The 20,246-nt window shown below is 59.2% G+C and overlaps 1 protein-coding gene across 4 annotated transcripts in view; it reads right to left on the bottom strand.

Moving 5' to 3' along the window:
• LOC146421474 (ras/Rap GTPase-activating protein SynGAP-like) overlaps positions 1 to 20,246 on the bottom strand; it is a 58,439-nt gene that overhangs the window by 13,297 nt on the left and 24,896 nt on the right. For all 4 annotated transcript variants that reach the window (XR_014848668.1, XM_085047334.1, XM_085047332.1 and 1 more), the window contains exons 9-17: positions 18,286 to 18,430; positions 16,664 to 16,808; positions 15,568 to 15,804; positions 12,431 to 12,632; positions 9,776 to 9,951; positions 8,282 to 8,323; positions 6,867 to 7,743; positions 4,634 to 4,807; positions 1,337 to 1,548 (exon numbers count right to left, since the gene is read on the bottom strand). Coding sequence is in view for 3 of the 4 variants with exons in the window: in XM_085047334.1 (XP_084903460.1) it covers positions 1,337 to 1,548; positions 4,634 to 4,807; positions 6,867 to 7,743; positions 8,282 to 8,323; positions 9,776 to 9,951; positions 12,431 to 12,632; positions 15,568 to 15,804; positions 16,664 to 16,808; positions 18,286 to 18,430 (2,210 nt within the window). In the remaining variant the exon portion in view is untranslated. The remainder of the gene's footprint in view (positions 1 to 1,336; positions 1,549 to 4,633; positions 4,808 to 6,866; positions 7,744 to 8,281; positions 8,324 to 9,775; positions 9,952 to 12,430; positions 12,633 to 15,567; positions 15,805 to 16,663; positions 16,809 to 18,285; positions 18,431 to 20,246) is intronic.

Below are 20,246 nucleotides of genomic sequence, written 5' to 3'. Positions count from 1 at the left end.
ATGTCCCCATCACTCTCAATGTCCCCGTGTCCCCGCTGTCGCCGTGTGTCCCTCACCTGCCAATGATGCTCTTGATCTGGCTGTCCCTGGATGTCCCTGTGTGTCCCCATGGCCCTGTGTGTCCCCATGTCCCCATTGTCCCCATCACTCTCAATGTCCCCGTGTCCCCGCTGTCGCCGTGTGTCCCTCACCTGCCAATGATGCTCTTGATCTGGCTGTCCCTGGCTGTCCCTGTGTGCCTATGGCCCTGTGTGTCCCCATGTCCCCATCACTCTCAATGTCCCCATTGTCCCCATTGTCCCCATTGCTCTCATTGTCCCCAATGTCCCTGATGTCCCCGCTGTCCCCGTGTCCCCGCTGTCGCCGTGTGTCCCTCACCTGCCGATGATGCTCTTGATCTGGCTGTCCCTGGGTGTCCCCATGTCCCCATTGCTCTCAATGTCCCAATGTCCCCGCTGTCCCTATTGTCCCCATGTGTCCCTCACCTGCCAATGATGCTCTTGATCTGGTTGTCCCTGTGTGTCCCTGTGTGTCCCCATGGCTCTGGCTGTCCCTGTGTGTCCCCATGGCCTTGGGTGTCCCCATACCCTCATCACTCTCGCTGTCCCCAATGTCCCCAGTGTCCCTATTGTCCCCGCAGTCCCCGTGTGTCCCTCACCTGCCGATGATGCTCTTGATCTGGCTGTCCCTGTGTGTCCCCATGTCACTGGCTGTCCCCGTGTGTCCATGGCCCTGTGTGTTCCCATGTCCCTATCTCTCTCACTGTCCCCATTGTCCCCGCAGTCCCCGCTGTCCCCGTGTCCCCGTGTCCCCGCTGTCGCCGTGTGTCCCTCACCTGCCGATGATGCTATTGATCTGGCTGTCCCTGGGTGTCCCTGTGTGTCCCCATGGCCCTGTGTGTCCCCATGTCCCCATTGTCCCCATTGCTCTCAATGTCCCCGTTGTCCCTGCAGTCCCCATTGTCCCCTCTGTCCCCATTGTCCCCGTGTCCCCGCTGCCGCCGTGTGTCCCTCACCTGCCGATGATGCTCTTGATCTGGCTGTCCCTGTCTGTCCCTGTGTGTCCCCATGGCCCTGTGTGTCCCCATGGCCCCATCACTCTCAGTGTCCCCGCTGTCCCCTCTGTCCCCGCTGTCCCCGTGTCCCCGCTGTCGCCGTGTGTCCCTCACCTGCCGATGATGCTCTTGATCTGGCTGTCCCTGGGTGTCCCTGTGTCCCCATGACCCTGTGTGTCCATGGCCCTGGCTGTCCCTGGCTGTCCCCATGTCCCCATCTCTCTCACTGTCCCCGCAGTCCCCAATGTCCCCGTGTCCCCGCTGTCGCCGTGTGTCCCTCACCTGCCGATGATGCTCTTGATCTGGCTGTCCTTCTCCTGCTGCTGCTGCCGCAGCCTCTTCTCGCTGAGCTCCAGGCGCTGCTGGTACTGCAGCAGGATGCGGCTGGTTTGCTCCTCCTGCGTCACCAGGCGGCGCTCGTACTCCTCCAGCTTCCGGTTCGACATGTGCAGCCGCTCCTTGAGCGAGTGGATCTCCTCCTCGTACTCCTTCACCTGCCACAAGGGACACCTGGGCACACCTGGGCACACCTGGCACACCTGGCACACCTGGCACACCTGGGCACACCTGGCACACCCCCTGTCCCCGCTCCTTGAGCGAGTGGATCTCCTCCTCGTACTCCTTCACCTGCCACAAGGGACACCTGGGCACACCTGGCACACCTGGGCACACCTGGCACACCTGGCACACCTGGGACACCTGGCACACCTGGGCACACCTGGGCACACCTGGCACACCTGGCACACCTGGGCACACCTGGCACACCTGGCACACCCCCTGTCCCCGCTCCTTGAGCGAGTGGATCTCCTCCTCGTACTCCTTCACCTGCCACAAGGGACACCTGGGCACACCTGGGCACACCTGGCCACACCTGGGCACACCTGGGCACACCTGGGCACACCTGGCACACCTGGGACCCGATACAGCCTCGCACAGACACACCTGGCACACCTGGGCACACCTGGGCACACCTGGGCACACCTGGCACACCTGGCACACCTGGGCACACCTGGCACACCCCCTGTCCCCACTCCTTGAGCGAGTGGATCTCCTCCTCGTACTTCTTCACCTGCCACAAGGGACACCTGGGCACACCTGGGCACACCTGGGCACACCTGGGATCCGATACAGCCCTGCACAGACACACCTGGGCACACCTGGCACACCTGGGCACACCTGGCACACCTGGGCACACCTGGGATCCGATACAGCCCCGCACAGACACACCTGGGCACACCTGGCACACCTGGGATCCGATACAGCCCTGCACAGACACACCTGGCACACCTGGGCACACCTGGGCACACCTGGCACACCTGGGCACACCCCCTGTCCCCGCTCCTTGAGCGAGTGGATCTCCTCCTCATACTCCTTCACCTGCCACAAGGGACACCTGGGCACACCTGGGCACACCTGGCACACCTGGGCACACCTGGGCACACCTGGGATCCGATACAGCCCCGCACAGACACACCTGGGCATACCTGGCACACCCCCTGTCCCCGCTCCTTGAGCGAGTGGATCTCCTCCTCGTACTCCTTCACCTGCCACAAGGGACACCTGGGCACACCTGGGCACACCTGGGCACACCTGGGATCCGATACAGCCTCGCACAGACACACCTGGCACACCTGGGCACACCTGGGCACACCTGGGTACACCTGGGCACACCTGGGATCCGATACAGCCCTGCACAGACACACCTGGGCACACCTGGCACACCTGGGACCCGATACAGCCCTGCACAGACACGCCTGGGCACACCTGGGCACACCTGGCACACCTGGGCACACCTGGGACCCGATACAGCCCCGCACAGGCACACCTGGCACACCTGGGCACACCTGGCACACCTGGGCACACCTGAGCACACCTGTCCCCGCCCCTCACGCCGCCCTACCCAGTCCAGCCGGCTCTCGTCCATGGACTTGGATCATCTCTATCTCATGAATTACTCACACCTGAGCACACCTGTCACACCTGTCACACCTGAGCACACCTGTCACACCTGTCACACCTGTCACACCTGTTCCCACCTGTCCCCGCCCCTGACGCCGCCCTACCCGGTCCAGCCGGCTTTCGTCCATCACCATCCTCATCCTCTCCATCCCTCACACCTGAGCACACCTGTCCCCCCGCCCCTCACGCTGCCCTACCCAGTCCAGCCAGCTCTTGTCCATGGACTTGGACCATTTCCTCCTCTCTGTCCCTCACACCTGAGCACACCTGTCACACTTGTTCACACCTGTCACACCTGCTCACCTGTTCACACCTGTCCCACCCCTCACGCTGCCCTACCCGGTCCAGCCAGCTCTCATCCATGGACTTGGATCATCTCCACCCCATGGATCCCTCACACCTGAGCACACCTGAGCACACCTGTCCCACCTGAGCACACCTGTCCCCCCGCCCCGCCCCTCACGCTGCCCTACCCTGTCCAGCCGGCTCTCGTCCATGGACTTGGACCATCTCTATATCATGGATCACTCACACCTGAGCACACCTGAGCACACCTGTCACACCTGTCACACCTGAGCACACCTGTCACACCTGAGCACACCTGTCCCCCTGTCCTACATGCCATCCTACCCAGTCCAGCCGGCTCTCGTCCATGGACTTGGACCATATCTATCTCATTAATTACTCACACCTGAGCACACCTGTCACACCTGAGCACACCTGTCACACCTGTCACACCTGTCCCCACCCCTGACGCCGCCCTACCTGGTCCAGCCGGTTCTCATCCATTACCATGCCCATTCCCTGCATCCATCACACCTGAGCACACCTGTCACACCTGTCACACCCGTCACACCTGAGCACACCCGTCACACCTGAGCACACCCGTCACACCTGAGCACACCTGGGCACACCTGTCCCCCTGTCCCCTCCCCTCACGCTGCCCTACCCGGTCCAGCCGGCTCTCGTCCATGGACTTGGACCATCTCAACCACATGGATCCCTCACACCTGAGCACACCTGTCACACCTGAGCACACCTGTCACACTTGTTCACACCTGTCCCTCTGCCCCGTCCCTCACGCCACCCTACCCGATCCAGCCGGCTCTCGTCCATGGACTTGGACCATCCTCATCCTCTCTATCTGTCACACCTGTCACACCTGAGCACACCTGAGCACACCTGTCACACCTGAGCACACCTGTCACACCTGTCACACCTGAGCACACCTGTCACACCTGAGCACACCTGCTCACACCTGAGCACACCTGTCACACCTGAGCACACCTGTCACACCTGAGCACACCTGTCACACCTGCCCCCGCCTCTCATGCTGCCCTATCCGGTCCAACCGGCTCTCGTCCATGGACTTGGACCATCCTCATCCTCTCTATCTGTCACACCTGTCACACCTGAGCACACCTGAGCACACCTGTTCACACCTGTCCCCACCTGTCCCCGCCCCTGACGCCGCCCTACCCGGTCCAGCCGGCTCTCGTCCATGGACTTGGACCATCTCTCACACCTGAGCACACCTGACACACCTGAGCACACCTGCTCACACCTGTCACACCTGAGCACACCTGTCCCCACCTGTCCCCGCCCCTGACGCCGCCCTACCCGGTCCAGCCGGCTCTCGTCCATGGACTTGGAGTACTCCTTGAGCTTGTACTCCTCGCGCTCGATGTGGGAGCTCTCGATGTCGGCCGACAGGTGCGGCATGTTGGACACCCATGCCACCGTGCGCTCCGACGCCGGCAGCACCGGGTTCAGCGTGGACGGCGTCTGCGACGCCTGCGGGACACCGGGACACGGGGACACCGGGGGACAGCAGGGGACATCGGGGGACACCAGGGGGATATGGAGGATTTGGGGATATGGGATATGGAGTATGGGGACAGCGGGTAACAGAGGGACAGCAGGGGGTGTGGGGACATCGGGGGACATTGGGAGACGTGGGGACATAGAGGGACGTGGGGACATCGGGGACGGGGGGCGTGGGCATCAGGGGACATGGGGGCGTGGGGACATCGGGGGATGTGGGGACATCAGGGAGTGTGGGTGCTCGGGGACATAAGAGGGACACAGGGACACCGGGGACGTGGGGACAATTGGGGGACGTGGGGACATAGAGGACATGGGGATCAGGGGACATGGGGGACAGGGTGATATCAGGGGATATGGGATATAGGGATATGAGTATGGGATATGGCGTATGGGGACAGTGGGTGACACAGGGACAGTGGGGGGTGTGGGGACAGTGAGGGGACGTGGGGGGACATCAAGGGTGTGAGGGAAAAAAGGGATGTGGAGGAGATGAGATATGGGGATGTGGGACATGGGGACAGCGGGGACATGGGGACATGGGGAATGGGGACAGTGGGGACACGGGAACAGCAGGACAGCAGGGGGACACAGACATCGGGGACATGGGGACATCGGGGACAGGGTGACACCAGGGGGATATGGGATATAGGGATATGAGTATGGGATATGGCGTATGGGGACAGTGGGTGACACAGGGACAGTAGGGGTGTGGGGACAGCAAGGGGATACAGTGGGGGAACGGGGAATGAGGACAGTGGGGGGACATGAGGACATTGGGATGTGGTGAGACACAGAGGGACATGGGGACAGCAGGGGGGATGGGGACAGCGGGGGGGATGTGGGATGTGGGGGGACACGGGGGTGGCAGGAGGACACAGGGACATGGGACAGTGGGGGGACAGTGGGAAGGATGGGGACAGTGAGGGGACATAGACAGACGTAGGGGGGATATGGGGGAAAGGGGGACGTGGGGGACATGGGGACACACGGGGACATTACAGGGAGACATTGAGGGATAAAGGGGACACAGGGGACACACTGATGAGTTTGGTTCCCCCTGCACCAGCATGTCCCCAGCGTGTCCCCATGTCCCATGTCCCCTATATCCCATATACCCCCATGTCCCATATCCTGATACCCCCATGCACCCCTGTGTCCCCATGTCCCCATATCCCATATACCCCCATGTCCCACATCCTGATACCCCCATGTCCCCATGTACCCCTGTGTCCCCATGTCCCCATGTCCCCATATCCCATATACCCCCATGTCCCCATGTCCCATATCCCGATATTCCCCATGTCCCCATGCACCCCTGTGTCCCCATGTCCCCATATCCCATATCCTCTGTGTCCCACATGTCCCTTTATCCCCTATATCCCCCGTGTCCCTATTTCCCATTCTCTATCCCCTATATCCCCATATAGCCCCAATATCCCTCACATCCCCCGCTGTCCCCACTGTCCCCACACCTGCTTGGTGACAGGCGGCTTCATGCCGGCCACCGAGACCTCCATGTCCCCTGTGCCCCCAGATGTCCCCAAATGTCCCCATATCCCCCACATCCCATACATCCCCTGATGTCCCCAATGTCTCCATGTCCCCCACACCCCGGTGTCCCCATATCCCCCACATCCCATACATCCCCCCGATGTCCCCGATGTCCCCATACCCCACCCCCCTGATGTCCCCAATGTCCCCATATCCCCCACATCCCATACATCCCCTGATGTCCCCAATGTCCCCACATCCCATACACCCCGATGTCCCCATACACCCCACATCCTCTGATGTCCCCAATGTCCCCAATGTCCCCATACCCCACCCATGATGTCCCCAATGTCCCCATATCCCCCACATCCCCCACGTCCCCGCTGTGCCCCCACCTGCTTGGTGACAGGCAGCTTTCATGCCAGCCACCGAGACCTCCACATCCCCCACATCCCATACATCCCCCCGATGTCCCCAATGTCCCCATATCCCCCACACCCCCCCGCTGTCCCCGCTGTCCCCGCTGTCCCCCCACCTGCTTGGTGACAGGCGGCTTCATGCCGGCCACCGAGGCCTCCTTGGCCAGGGAGGGCTGGCGGGAGCGGGGCGGCCCGTAGGCGGGCTCGGGCGACGCCAGCAGGTTGCCGCTGGCCGGGCGAGGCTTCTGCGGCACGCCGAGCGCCGAGGGCCCGCCGCCCCCTTTGCCCGCCCGCGACCCCCGCGGGGTGGGCGGCGGCGGGGCGCCGATGGTGATCTGCGGCGGCGCCAGCGTGTCCTGCAGGGACAGCTGCCTGCGGCCGAAGTCGCCGCCGGGCCGCCCGAACTCGTCGCTGTAGCTGTGGCTGTGCGTGATGTGTTTTTGGGGAGGGGTCGCCAGCTCCTCGCTCTTGCTGTAGCCGTGCAGCGGCGGCGGGGCGACGCCCCCGAAGTGTCCCCCCTCGCCGCCGCCCCCCTCGCCCCTCCCGCCCCCTCCGCCGCCCTCGGGGCCGCGCAAGGGGCCATCGGCGGCCAGGTGGAACAGGGGGTTCTGGAAGGAGAGCGGGACGCGCAGCTGGGGTCCCCCCGGCTCGGGGACCCCCAGGCGCGGCGGGGCCAGGCTGGAGGCGCTGCCCTGCGACAGCCGCCCGGGCCGCAGCCCCCCCTGGCCGGCGCCCCCCGGAGCCGGACCTCCGGCCAGCAGCTCGGCCGGCAGGCTGGGGATGCTGTCCACGCGTCCGTCCTGCAGGTCCAGCATGGACACGCTCTTGCCGACCCCCAGGGCCCCCCCGCGGCCCCCCTCGGGCTCGGTGAGGTCCGAGCTGCTCGTGCAGTAGGCGGGCGAGGAGCGGGCGAGCGGCGGGCGGCTGAGCACCAGCACCTCCGGCGGGCCTTTCTCCTGCGGCGGGGACGGCAGGCGCGGCACGTCCATGGAGCTGCGGGGACAGGGATCGGGGGGATGGATGGGACGGGGGTTTGGGGTCGGGGAGGATGGGGGGATACTGATCCCGAATCCCAATCTCCATCCCACTCCTAGTCCCAATCCCGTTCCCATCCAGATCCCAAATCCCAATCTTCATCCCACTCCTCGTCCCAGTCCCGTTCCCATCCTGATCCCAAATCCCAATCCGGATCCAGTCCCAGTCTCAACTCCATCCCAAATACTGATCCCAAATTCCAAATCCCAAATACTGATCCCAAACTCCAAATCCCAAATACTGATCCCAGTCTCCATCCCACTCCTCGTCCCAGTCCCGTTCCCATCCGGATCCCAAATCCCAGTCCTGATCCCATCCCACTCCCAACTCCATCCCCATCCCAATCCCAAATCCCAAATCCCAAATCCCAAATCCCAAATCCCAAATCCCAATCCTGATCCGGTCCCGGTCTCAACTCCATCCCCATCCTGATCCCAAATCCCAAATCCCAAATCCCAAATCCCAAATCCCAAAAAATCCCATTCCCGCCCCTCACCTGTTGAGCCCCCGCACCATGTAGGACTGCAGATCCACGGAGCTGTGGGGACAGAGACAGGTGACACCCCCAGGTGAGACCCGGGGACACCTGGGACAGGTGGGGACACTGGGGGGACACCAGGGCAGGACAGGTGACACCCCAGGTGAGACCCAGGGACACACAGGGGACACCAGGGCAGGACAGGTGACAGCCCCAGGTGAGACCTGGGGACACCTGGGACAGGTGGGGACACTGGGAGGAGACCAGGGCAGGACAGGTGACACTCCAGGTGAGACCCGGGGACACCTGGGACAGGTGGGGACACCAGGGCGGGACAGGTGACACCCCCAGGTGAGACGCGGGGACACCTGGGACAGGTGGGGACACTGGGAGGAGACATGGGGGGAACAGGTGACACCCCAGGTGAGACCCAGGGACACCTGGGACAGGTGGGGACGCTCAGAGGGACATGGGTCCTGTCCTGTGTCCCAGGTGACACCCCCAGGTGAGACCCAGGGACACCTGGGACAGGTGGGAACACCAGGGCAGGACAGGTGACACCTCAGGTGAGACCCGGGGACACCTGGGACAGGTGGGGACACTCAGAGGGACATGGGTCCTGTCCTGTGTCCCAGGTGACATCCCCAGGTGAGACCTGGGGACACCAGGTGACATTGGGGGTCCCGGTGGGGGTCACAGGTGGGTCATGAAGGTCCCACAGGTATTTGGGGGGTTGCCTTGGGGACATGGGGGGGTCACAGGTGGGTGTGGTCACCCAGGTGAGCCCAGGTGAGGTTGGGATGTCACCTGGGGCACAGCACAGGACACAACAGGGAGGTGACAAGTGGGACACAGAGACGCCATGAGGACATTGGGGACACCATGGGGACATGGGGGATTCACAGGTGAGAAGGTCCCACAGGTATTTGGGAGGACATGGGGGGTCACTGGGTGTGGCCATCCAGGTGAGCCCAGGTGACATGGGAGGGTCACCTGGGGCACAGAACAGGACACAATGAGGGGATCACAGGTGGGACATGAAGGTCCCACAGGTGTTTGGGGGGACATGGGGGGTCACAGGTGGCCCCAGGTGAGACTGAGAACCACCAGGTGAGCCCAGGTGCGGTTGGGGTGTCACCTGGGGCGCAGAACAGGACACAGCAGGTGGTACAGTGAGGTCACAGGGTGTCACCATGGGGACATGGGGGTGTCACAGGTGGGTGTGGCCATCCAGGTGAGAGCAAGGGTGACCAGGTGAGGTAGGGGTGTCACCTGGGACACAGGACAGGACACAACAGGGAGTCACAGGTGGGACATGAAGATCCCACAGGTGTTTGGGAGGACATGGGGGTGTCACAGGTGTGTGGGACCACCCCAGGTGAGCCCAGGTGAGGTGGGGGTGTCACCTGGGGCTCAGCACAGGACACACCTGGACGCACAGGGTGGGTCCCACGCCCCCTGCCGGGCTCTCCCCGCCGCACCTGTGGGGTCACCTGCGCAGGTGCGTCTCACCTGTTGAGGTCGCGCACGAGGTAGGGCTGCAGCTCCGCCGAGGGGCCGCGCAGCACCAACCCCTTGGGCGGCAGGCGCTCGCCCTGGCTGGGCTGCCGCTGCAGGTGAGGGTTGCGCAGAGCCACGCTGATGTCCGTCAGCAGCCGCGGCAGCGGGCCCAGCTTCAGCAGCGCCTCCTGGGGGACAGGTAAAACACACCTGAGCGCACCTGAGTGCACCTGGGAACACCTGGGAACACCTGGGAACACCTGTGGGTGAACCCCATTGACCTGTCATTGACCTCTCATTGACCTGCTAGTGACAAGGGCCCAGCTTCAGCAGCGCCTCCTGGGGGACAGGTAAAACACACCTGAGCGCACCTGGGAACACCTAGGGTATGACCTAGTGACCTGCTAGTGACAAGGGCCCAGCTTCAGCAGCGCCTCCTAGGGAACAGGTAAAACACACCTGAGCGCACCTGGGAACACCTGAGAGAACCTGGGAACACCTGGGGTATGACCTAGTGACCACCTAGTGACCTGCTAGTGACAAGGGCCCAGCTTCAGCAGCGCCTCCTGGGGGACAGGTAAAACACACCTGAGTGCACCTGGGCACACCTGAGCGCACCTGGGAACACCTGAGAGAACCTGGGAACACCTGGGGTATGACCTAGTGACCTCCTAGTGACCTCCTAGTGACAAGGGCCCAGCTTCAGCAGCGCCTCCTGCTGGGGGGACAGGTAAGAGCACACCTGAGCACACCTGGGAACACCTGAGTGCACCTGGGAACACCTGTGGGTGAACCCCATTGACCTGTCATTGACCTCTCATTGACCTGCTAGTGACAAGGGCCCAGCTTCAGCAGCGCCTCCTAGGGGGACAGGTAAAACACACCTGAGCGCACCTGGGCACACCTGGGCACACCTAGGAGAGCCTGAGAGAACCTGGGAATGCCTGGGAACACCTGTGGGGGAACCTGGGAACACCTACAGGGGCATCTCACTGACTGCCCAGCTTCAGCAGCGCCTCCTAGGGGACAGGTAAAACACACCTGAGCGCACCTGGGAACACCTGAGTGCACCTGGTAACACCTGAGTGCACCTGGGCACACCTGAGCGCACCTGGGAACACCTGTGGGGGAACCTGGGAACTCCTACAGGGGCATCTCACTGACTGCCCAGCTTCACCAGTGCCTCCTGCAGGGGGACAGGTAAGAACACACCTGAGCACACCTGGGAACACCTGACAGAACCTGGAAACACCTGGGAACACCTGTGGGGGAACCTGGGAACACCTGGGGTATGACCTAGTGACCTCCTAGTGACAAGGGCCCAGCTTCAGCAGCGCCTCCTACAGGGGTAAAACACACCTGAGCACACCTCAGTACACCTGGGCACACCTGGGAACACCTGGGACCTCCCCTTGACCACCCGTGGGGGGACCCCATTGACCTCCCAGTGACCTCCCAGTGACAGCGAGCCCAGCTTTAGCAGCGCCTCCTTCAGGGGGGACAGGTGAGCACACCTGAGTGCACCTGGGCACACCTGGGCACACCTGGGAGCTCACCTAGGGGGACGCTATTGACCTTCTAACAACTGCGCTAGCTCCTGCAGGGAGCGCTAGGTAACACCTGGGCACACCTGGGAACACTGGAGAGAACCTGGGAACACCTGGGCAGGTGGAACCTCCCAGAGAGGGACCCTGTTGACCTCTCCTTGACCTCCCAGAGCAGCACATGCAGGGTGTCCATCCCCACCCCACCCCCAGGTGACCCCCAGGTGACCCTCAGGTGAGCCATGGGCACACAGGTGAGGCTGTACCTGCACAGGTGAGGCCCTGGGCACACAGGTGAGGCTGCCCAGGTGTGTATCTTGCTGAGCTGGCTCATGACCTCCCAGAGCAGCCTGGGCAGGATGTCCATCACCACCCCCAGGTGACCCCCAGGTGAGCACATGGGTGCACAGGTGAGGCTGTAGCGGCACAGGTGAGGCTGTACCCGCCCAGGTGAGGCTGTACCTGCTCAGGTGAGGCTGTACCTGCCCAGGTGAGGCTCCCCAGGTGTGCCCAGGTGCGTACCTTGCTGAGCTGGCTCATGACCTCCCAGAGCAGCGTGTGCAGCATGTACAGCTTGCGGCCCAGGTGAGGCTGTACCCGCCCAGGTGAGGCTGTACCCACCCAGGTGAGGCTGTACCCGCCCAGGTGAGGCTGTAACCGCTCAGGTGGTGCTGTACCCGCCCAGGTGAGGCTCCCCAGGTGTGCCCAGGTGCGTACCTTGCTGAGCTGGCTCATGACCTCCCAGAGCAGCGCATGCAGTGTGGACAGCTCGCGGCCCAGGTGAGGCTGTACCCGCCCAGGTGAGGCTGTACCCGCTCAGGTGAGGCTGTACCCACCCAGGTGAGGCTGCCCAGGTGCATACCTTGCTGAGCTGGCTCATGACCTCCCAGAGCAGCGTGTGCAGCGTGGACAGCTCATGGCCCAGGTGACCCCCAGGTGAGCCCATGGGTGCACAGGTGAGGCCATACCCACCCAGGTGAGGCTCCCCAGGTGTGCCCAGGTGCGTACCTTGCTGAGCTGGCTCATGACCTCCCAGAGCAGCGCGTGCAGCGTGGACAGCTCGCGGCCCAGGTGAGGCTGTACCTGCTCAGGTGAGGCTCCCCAGGTGTGCCCAGGTGCATACCTTGCTGAGCTGGCTCATGACCTCCCAGAGCAGCGCGTGCAGCGTGGACAGCTCGCGGCCCAGGTCGATGTAGCCCTCGAAGCTGGTGCTGTTGGTCAGCGTGTCCAGGTTGGAGATCTCGTAGAGGAACTGCTGCATGCTGGCCCACTCCAGCTCCAGGAACTCGTTCATGAACGCCATGTACTCCTCCTTGCTCCCGAACCTGCCAGGTGCGCCCAGGTGAGGGCGGGGCCAGGCGGGGCCGGCAGGTGGGAGGGGATGGCTCCGGAAGGGGGTGTGGCCAGTGGGGGAGGGGATGTGGGGATGGGCAGGGGGAGGGGTGTCCGTCATCGTTTGGTGTCAGCTGTCACCTTCATCATCATCATCATCATCCATCACCCATCCATCCATCCATCATCATCATCATCATCATCATCATCATCCATCCATGGTCATCTGTCATCTATCATCATCCTACATCTACCATCATCATCATCCCCATCATCACCATCATCATCATCATAATCCATGGCCATCTGTCATCCATCCCCATCATCATCATCATCTTCATCTATCATCATCATCATCCATCCATCACCCATAGTCATCTGTCATCTGTCATCCTCATTATCCATCCATGGTCATCTGTCATCCATTACCATCATCATCATCATCATCATCATCACCCATCCATCCATCACCCATCCATCCGCATCCTCATCATCATTGTCATCATCATCATACATCCATCAATCACCCATAGTCATCTGTCATCTGTCATCATCATCATCCATCCATGGTCATCTGTCATCCATCCCCATCATCATCATCATCATTTGGTGTCAGCCATCAGCATCATCAGCATCATCATCCATCCATCCATGGTCATCTGTCATCCGTCATCACCCTTCATCTGCCGTCATCATCATCATCATTATCCACCATCATTGTTTGGTATCATCCATCACCATCATCATCATCATCCATCACCCATGTTCATCTGTTATCCTTCATCATCATCATCCATCATCCATCATCGTTTGGTGTCAGCCATCATCATCATCATCATCATCATCCATCCATGGTCATCTGTCATCCATCCCCATCATCATCATTATCATCCCTCCATGGTCATCTGTCATCCATCCCCATCATCATCATCATCATCATCATCATCATCATCATCATCATCCATCCATCCATCACCCACAGTCATCTGTCATCTATCATCATCATCATCCATCCATGGTCATTTGTCATCCATCCCCATCATCATCATCATCATCTTCATCACCATCATCATCATCATCATCATCCATGGCCATCTGTCATCCATCCCCATCATCATAATCATCATCATCCATCACCCATCCATCCTCATCATCATCATCATCCATCCATCCATCACCCACAGTCATCTGTCATCTGTCATCATCATCATCCATCCATGGTCATCTGTCATCCGTTACCGCCATCATCATCATCATCATCATCATCATTTGGTATCATCCATCACCATCATCATCATCATCCTCATCCATCACCCATGGTCATCTGTTATCCATCATCATCATCATCATCCATCATCCATCATCGATTGGTATCATCCATCACCACCATCATCATCATCATCATCATCATCATCCATCACCCATGGTCATCTGTTATCCATCATCCATCATCCACAATCATCTGTCATCCATCATTCATCCATCATCATTCATGGTCATCGGTCACCTGTCATCATCCTTCATCTGCTGTCATCAGCCATCATCATCATCATCATCCACCATCTACTGTCATCTGTCATCTATTGTCATCCATCTTCATCATCCATCCATCCATCATTCATCATCATCCATCTGCTGTCCTTCAACTCATCCATTTCCCATCCATCAACTCACCCATCCATCATCATCCATCCAATTATCCATTGATGCATCCATGTCCTGTTCCTCAACTTATCCATCTTCCATCCGTCTTCTCTCCATCCATCCATTCATCCAACATCCATCGTCATCCACCCATCATCCATCTCCTGTCCCTCAACTCATCCATCCTCTATCCATCCATTCATCCAACATCCATCGTCATCCACCCATCATCCATCATCATCCGTCCATCATCCATCATCCATCTCCTGTCCGTCAACTCATCCATCATCCATCCATCTATCCTGTCCCTCAACTCACCCATTCTCCATCCATCATCCATCCCTCATCCATCCATCTTGTCCATCCATCCATCCATCCATCATGTGTCATCTGTCTCCTGTCCCTCAACTCATCCATCTTCTATCCATCCATAATCCATCATCCATCCATCCATCCATCCATCTATCATCCATCATCTGTCTCCTGTCCCTCAACTCATCCATTCCCCATCCATCAACTCATCCATCATCCATCATCCATCTCCTGTCCCTCAACTCATCCATTCTCCATCCGTCATGCATCATCTATCTCCTGCCCCTCAACCCATCCATCCATCATCCATCATCCATCATCCATCTCCTGTCCATCAACTCATCCATTCTCCATCCATCATCCATCATCCATCCATCCATTTCCTAGCCTCCATCCATCCATCATGCATCATACATCTCCTGTCCATCAACTCATCCATCCATCCTTCATCCATCATCCATCCATCATCCACCATCCATCCATCCATCCATCCATCCATCCATCCATCCATCATCCATCCATCATCCATCTCCTGTCCCTCAACCCATCCATCCATCCATCCATCCATCCATCCATCCATCATCCATCCATCATCCATCTCCTGTCCCTCAACCCATCCATCCATCCATCCATCCATCCATCCATCCATCCATCCATCTCCTGTCCCTCAACTCATCCATCCCATCCATCCATCCATCCATCTATCTCCTGTCCCTCAACTCATCCATTCTCTATCCATCCATCATCCATCCATCCATTTTCTAGCCACCATCCATCCATCATCCATCATCCATCATCCATCATCCATCATCCATCATCCATCATCCATCCATCATCCATCATCCATCTCCTGTCCATCAACTCATCCATCCACCATCCATCTCCTGTCCCTCAACCCCCATCCCTCCTCCACCCACCTCCTCCCCACCCATCCCCACCACCCCTCCCCCTCCCTCCGGCCGCCGCCCTCACTTGGTGAAGTTGGCCAAGTTCTGGATGACCTTGGCGATGAGGGTCAGCGTCCTGGCCGTCTGCTCGTCGGGGTACTCCTGCATGAGGCCGAAGAGGCTGGGGGACATCACGGCGGGGCACAGGAAGCGCAGGAAGAGCGAGGCGCTGATCAGCCGGTCGGCGATGTCCTCTCGGCCGCGCTCGGCACAGCGCAGCCGCCACGAGGCGAACACCTCCTTCAGCTCCCGCGGGAACACGCTGCCGTGGTGGGACACAGTGGGGACGTCACATGGACCCCGGAAACATCCCCAAGAATGTCCCCGAGAAGGACCCCAAGAAGGACCCCAGGAACGTCCCCGAGAAGGTCACCGGGAATGTCCCCGAGAAGGTCCCCAAGAACATCCCTGAGAAGGTCCACAAGAAGGAACCCAGAAACATCCCCAAGAAGGACCCTGAGAAGGTTCCCAAGAAGGACCCCAGGAAGGTCCCCAAGAAAGTCCCTGAGATGGTCCCCAAGAAGGTCCCCAGGAAGGTCCTGAGAAGCACCCCAAGAACGTCCCCAAGAAGATCCCCGAGAAGTCCCCAGGAAGGTCCCCGAGAAGGACACCAGGAACATCCCCGAGAAGGTCCCCGGGAATGTCCCCGAGAAGGTCCCCAAGAATGTCCCCGGGAACATCCCCAAGAAAGTTCCCAAGAAAGACCCTGAGAAGGTCCCCGAGAAGTCCCCAGGAAGGTCCCCGAGAAGGACCCCAGGAATGTCCCGGAGAAGGACCCTGGGGATGTCCCCAAGAATGTCCCTGAGAAGGTCCCCGAGAAGATCCCCAAGAAGGTCCCTGAGAAGGACCCCAAGAACGTCCCCAGGAACGTCCCTGAGAAGGTCCCCGAGAAGTACCCCAAGAAGCACCCCGAGAAGGTCCCCAAGAAAGACCCCAAGAAAGTCCCTGAGAAGGACCCCGAGAATGTCCCTGAGAAGATCCCCAGGAATGTCCCCAAGAATGTCTCTGAGAAGGTCCCCAAGAAAGTCCCCGAGAAGGACCCTGAGAAGGTCCCCGAGAAGTCCCCAGGAAGGTCCCCAAGAAGGTCCCCAAGAAGGTCCCCGTGCGGCCCCGTGACTCACCAGTGGGAGTTGACCACCTTGCAGAGCGCCAGCTCGCAGCACATGCGCAGGTTGGCCTGGTGGTCGGCCAGCGTGGACGCCGAGCACTTCATGGGGTCCACCTCGCAGTTCTCCTCCGACTCGTAGAGAGCGCGGATGAACTCGCCTGGAGCATGGCGGCGTCAGGGGGACACCGGGGGACACCGGGGGGACACCAGGGGGACAGCAGGGGACACCCAGGGGACAGCAGGGGGGACAGGGGGAGGAGGGACCCAACCGTGGTGTGGTCAGGAGGAGGAACCACCCAAATGTCTCATGGATGTGAGAAGGGACTGCATGGTGGTGGTGATGGAAGCTGACCATGAGTGGAGACAACCCAACCATCTCATGGTGTTGATGGAACCTGGCCATGAGTGGAGACAACCCAACCATCTCATGATCATGAACAGGAACAACCCAACCATCTCATGATCATGAGTAAGGACCACCCAAATGTCTCATGGATGTGAGTAGGAACCATCCAACCATCTCATGATGGTGATGGAACCTGGCCATGAGTGGGGACCACCAGTCCATCTCATGGCCATGAGTGGGGACAACCCAACCATCTCATGGTCATGAGTAAGGACTTCCCAAACAGCTCGTGGATGTGAGAAGGGACCACCCAACCATCTCATGGCCATGAACAGGGACCACCCAACCATCTCATGGTGGTGATGGAACCCAGTTGTGAGTGGGGACAACCCAACCATCTCATGGTCAAGGTAAAGGACCACCCAAATGTCTCATGGATGTGAGTAGGAACCACCCAACCATCTCATGATGGTGGCAATGGAACCTGGCCATGAGTGGGGACCACCAGTCCATCTCATGGCCATGAGTGGGGACAACCCAACCATCTCATGGCCATGAATAGGGACAACCCAACCATCTCATGATGGTGGCAATGGAACCTGGCCATGAGTGGGGACACCAGTCCATCTAACGGCCATGAGTGGGGACAACCCAACCATCTCATGGTCAGGAGGAGGAACCACCCAAATGTCTCATGGATGTGAGAAGGGATTGCATGGTGGTGGTGATGGAAGCTGACCATGAGTGGAGACAACCCAACCATCTCATAGTGGTGATGGAACCCAACCATCTCATGATCATGAGTAAGGACCACCCAAATGTCTCATGGATGTGAGAAGGGACCACCCAACCATCTCATGATGCTGGTGATGGAAGCTGGCCATGAGTGGGAACCACCTAACCATGTAATGATGGTGGTGATGGAACCTGGCCATGAGTGGGGACCACCCAGCCATGTCATGGCCATGAGTAGGGACAACCCAACCATCTCATGATGATGGTGATGGAGCCAGGCCAAGAGTGGGGACCACCCAACGATCTCATGGTCCTGAGTAGGAACCACCCAACCATCTCAGGGTGACAGGAAGGGACCACCCAACCATCCCACGACCACGACAGGAACCATCCAACCATCCCAGAACCACCTTGCTGGGGACATGACCACAGGAAAGGACCAGCCAGCCTGTCATGGCCACATGTGGGACCACCCACCCCACCCCACCCCGCCCCAGCTGATGAGGCCACGCCCCAGCTGATGAGGCCACGCCCCCGGTGCCGCTGGCGCTCACCAATGGCGTCCTTGAGGTATTTCTGGCCGATGAGCTTCAGGTACTCCTCGATGGCTTTGGTGGCCAAGGTGTTCTCCCGGAAGATGAGGTGCTCCCGGTCCATGAAACGATCCACCTCCGTCATGGCCATGTCCGACAGGAAGTCCTGCCCGTGGCCGTCAGCGCGGCCCAGAGCCGGACGTCCCTCTGTCCATCTCCATCATCCATCCGTCCGTCCATCCATCATCCATTATCCATTCATCATCCATCACCCATCCATCATCATCCATCATCCATCCATCATCCATCCATCATCCATCATCCATCCTCCATCCATCCATCATCCATCATCATCCATTCTCCATCCATCCATCCATCCATCATCCATCATCATCCATCACCCATCATCCATCCATCCATCCATCCATCATCATCCATCCCATAACTCCACCATCCCATCCCTGGAACCCCGCCATGGTCCCACCTTGGCCTCGCCGGTGCTCTGCAGGATGTGCACCAGCGCAGGCCACCTCCTGCTCCATCCATCCATCACCCATCCATCACACATCCATCTCCATCCTTCATCATCCATCCATCATCATCCATCATCCATCCATCTCCATCAATCCCCATCCATCCATCATCCATCCATTCAACAATCTTCATCCATCCATCCATCCATCATCCATCCATCCATCATCCATCCATCATCCATCCCATAACTCCACCATCCCACTCCTCCAACCCCGCCATGGTCCCACCTTGGCCTTGCCGGTGCTCTGCAGGATGTGCACCAGCGTGCAGGTCACCTCCTGCGGCATCCATCCATCCATCATCCATAATCCATCATCCATCATCCATCCATCCATCATCCATCCATCCATCATCATCCATCCATCATCATCCATCCATTCTCCATCCATCCATCCATCCATCATCCATCATCATCCATCACCCATCATCCATCCATCCATCCATCCATCATCCATCACCCATCCATCTCCATCCTTCATCATCCATCCATCATCATCCATAATCCATCCATCTCCATCAATCCCCATCCATCCATCATCCATCCATTCAACAATCTTCATCCATCCATCCATCCATCATCATCCATCCCATAACTCCACCATCCCATCCCTGGAACCCCACCATGGTCCCACCTTGGCCTTGCCGGTGCTCTGCAGGATGTGCACCAGCGTGCAGGTCACCTTCTGCTGCATCCATCCATCCATCATCCATAATCCATCATCCATCATCCATCCATCCATCATCATCCATAATCCATCATCCACCATCCATCCATCCATCCGTCCATCCTCCATCCATCATCCATCCATCCAACAATCTTCATCCATCCATCCCACCACCCCACCTCCTCAATCCCACCCGCCATGGTCCCACCTTGGCCTTGCCGGTGCTCTGCAGGATGTGCACCAGTGCGCAGGCCACCTCCTGCTGCATCCATCCATCATCCATCCATCATCCATCATCCATCACCCATCCATCCATCATCATCCATCCATCACCCATCCATCATCCATCATCCATCATCATCCATCATCATCCATCCATCCATCCATCATCCATTATCCATCCATCCATCATCATCCATCCATCAATCCATCATCCATCAATCATCCACCCTCCATCCATCCATCATCCGTCATCATCCATTCTCCATCCATCCATCCATCATCCATCCATCCATCCATCCAACCAACAATCTTCATCCATCTCACCATCCATCCCACCATCCCAAGACCTGAATCCCACTCCTCCAACCCCGCCATGGTCCCACCTTGGCCTTGTCAGTGCTCTGCAGGATGTGCACCAGCGTGCAGGTCACCTCCTGCCCCATCCATCCATCATCCATCCATCACCCATCCATCCATCATCCATCCATCCATCCATCATCCATCCATCATCCATCCATCCATCCATCATCCATCCATCATTCATCATCCATCATCCATCCA

This window comes from Lichenostomus cassidix, unplaced genomic scaffold (genome assembly GCF_008360975.1).
Source record: "Lichenostomus cassidix isolate B80296 unplaced genomic scaffold, HeHo_3.0 HiC_scaffold_33, whole genome shotgun sequence".
Lineage (NCBI taxonomy): Eukaryota > Metazoa > Chordata > Aves > Passeriformes > Meliphagidae > Lichenostomus > Lichenostomus cassidix.
Note: the sequence above shows the minus strand (reverse complement) of the source record. Positions and strands in the feature narration are given on the sequence as shown.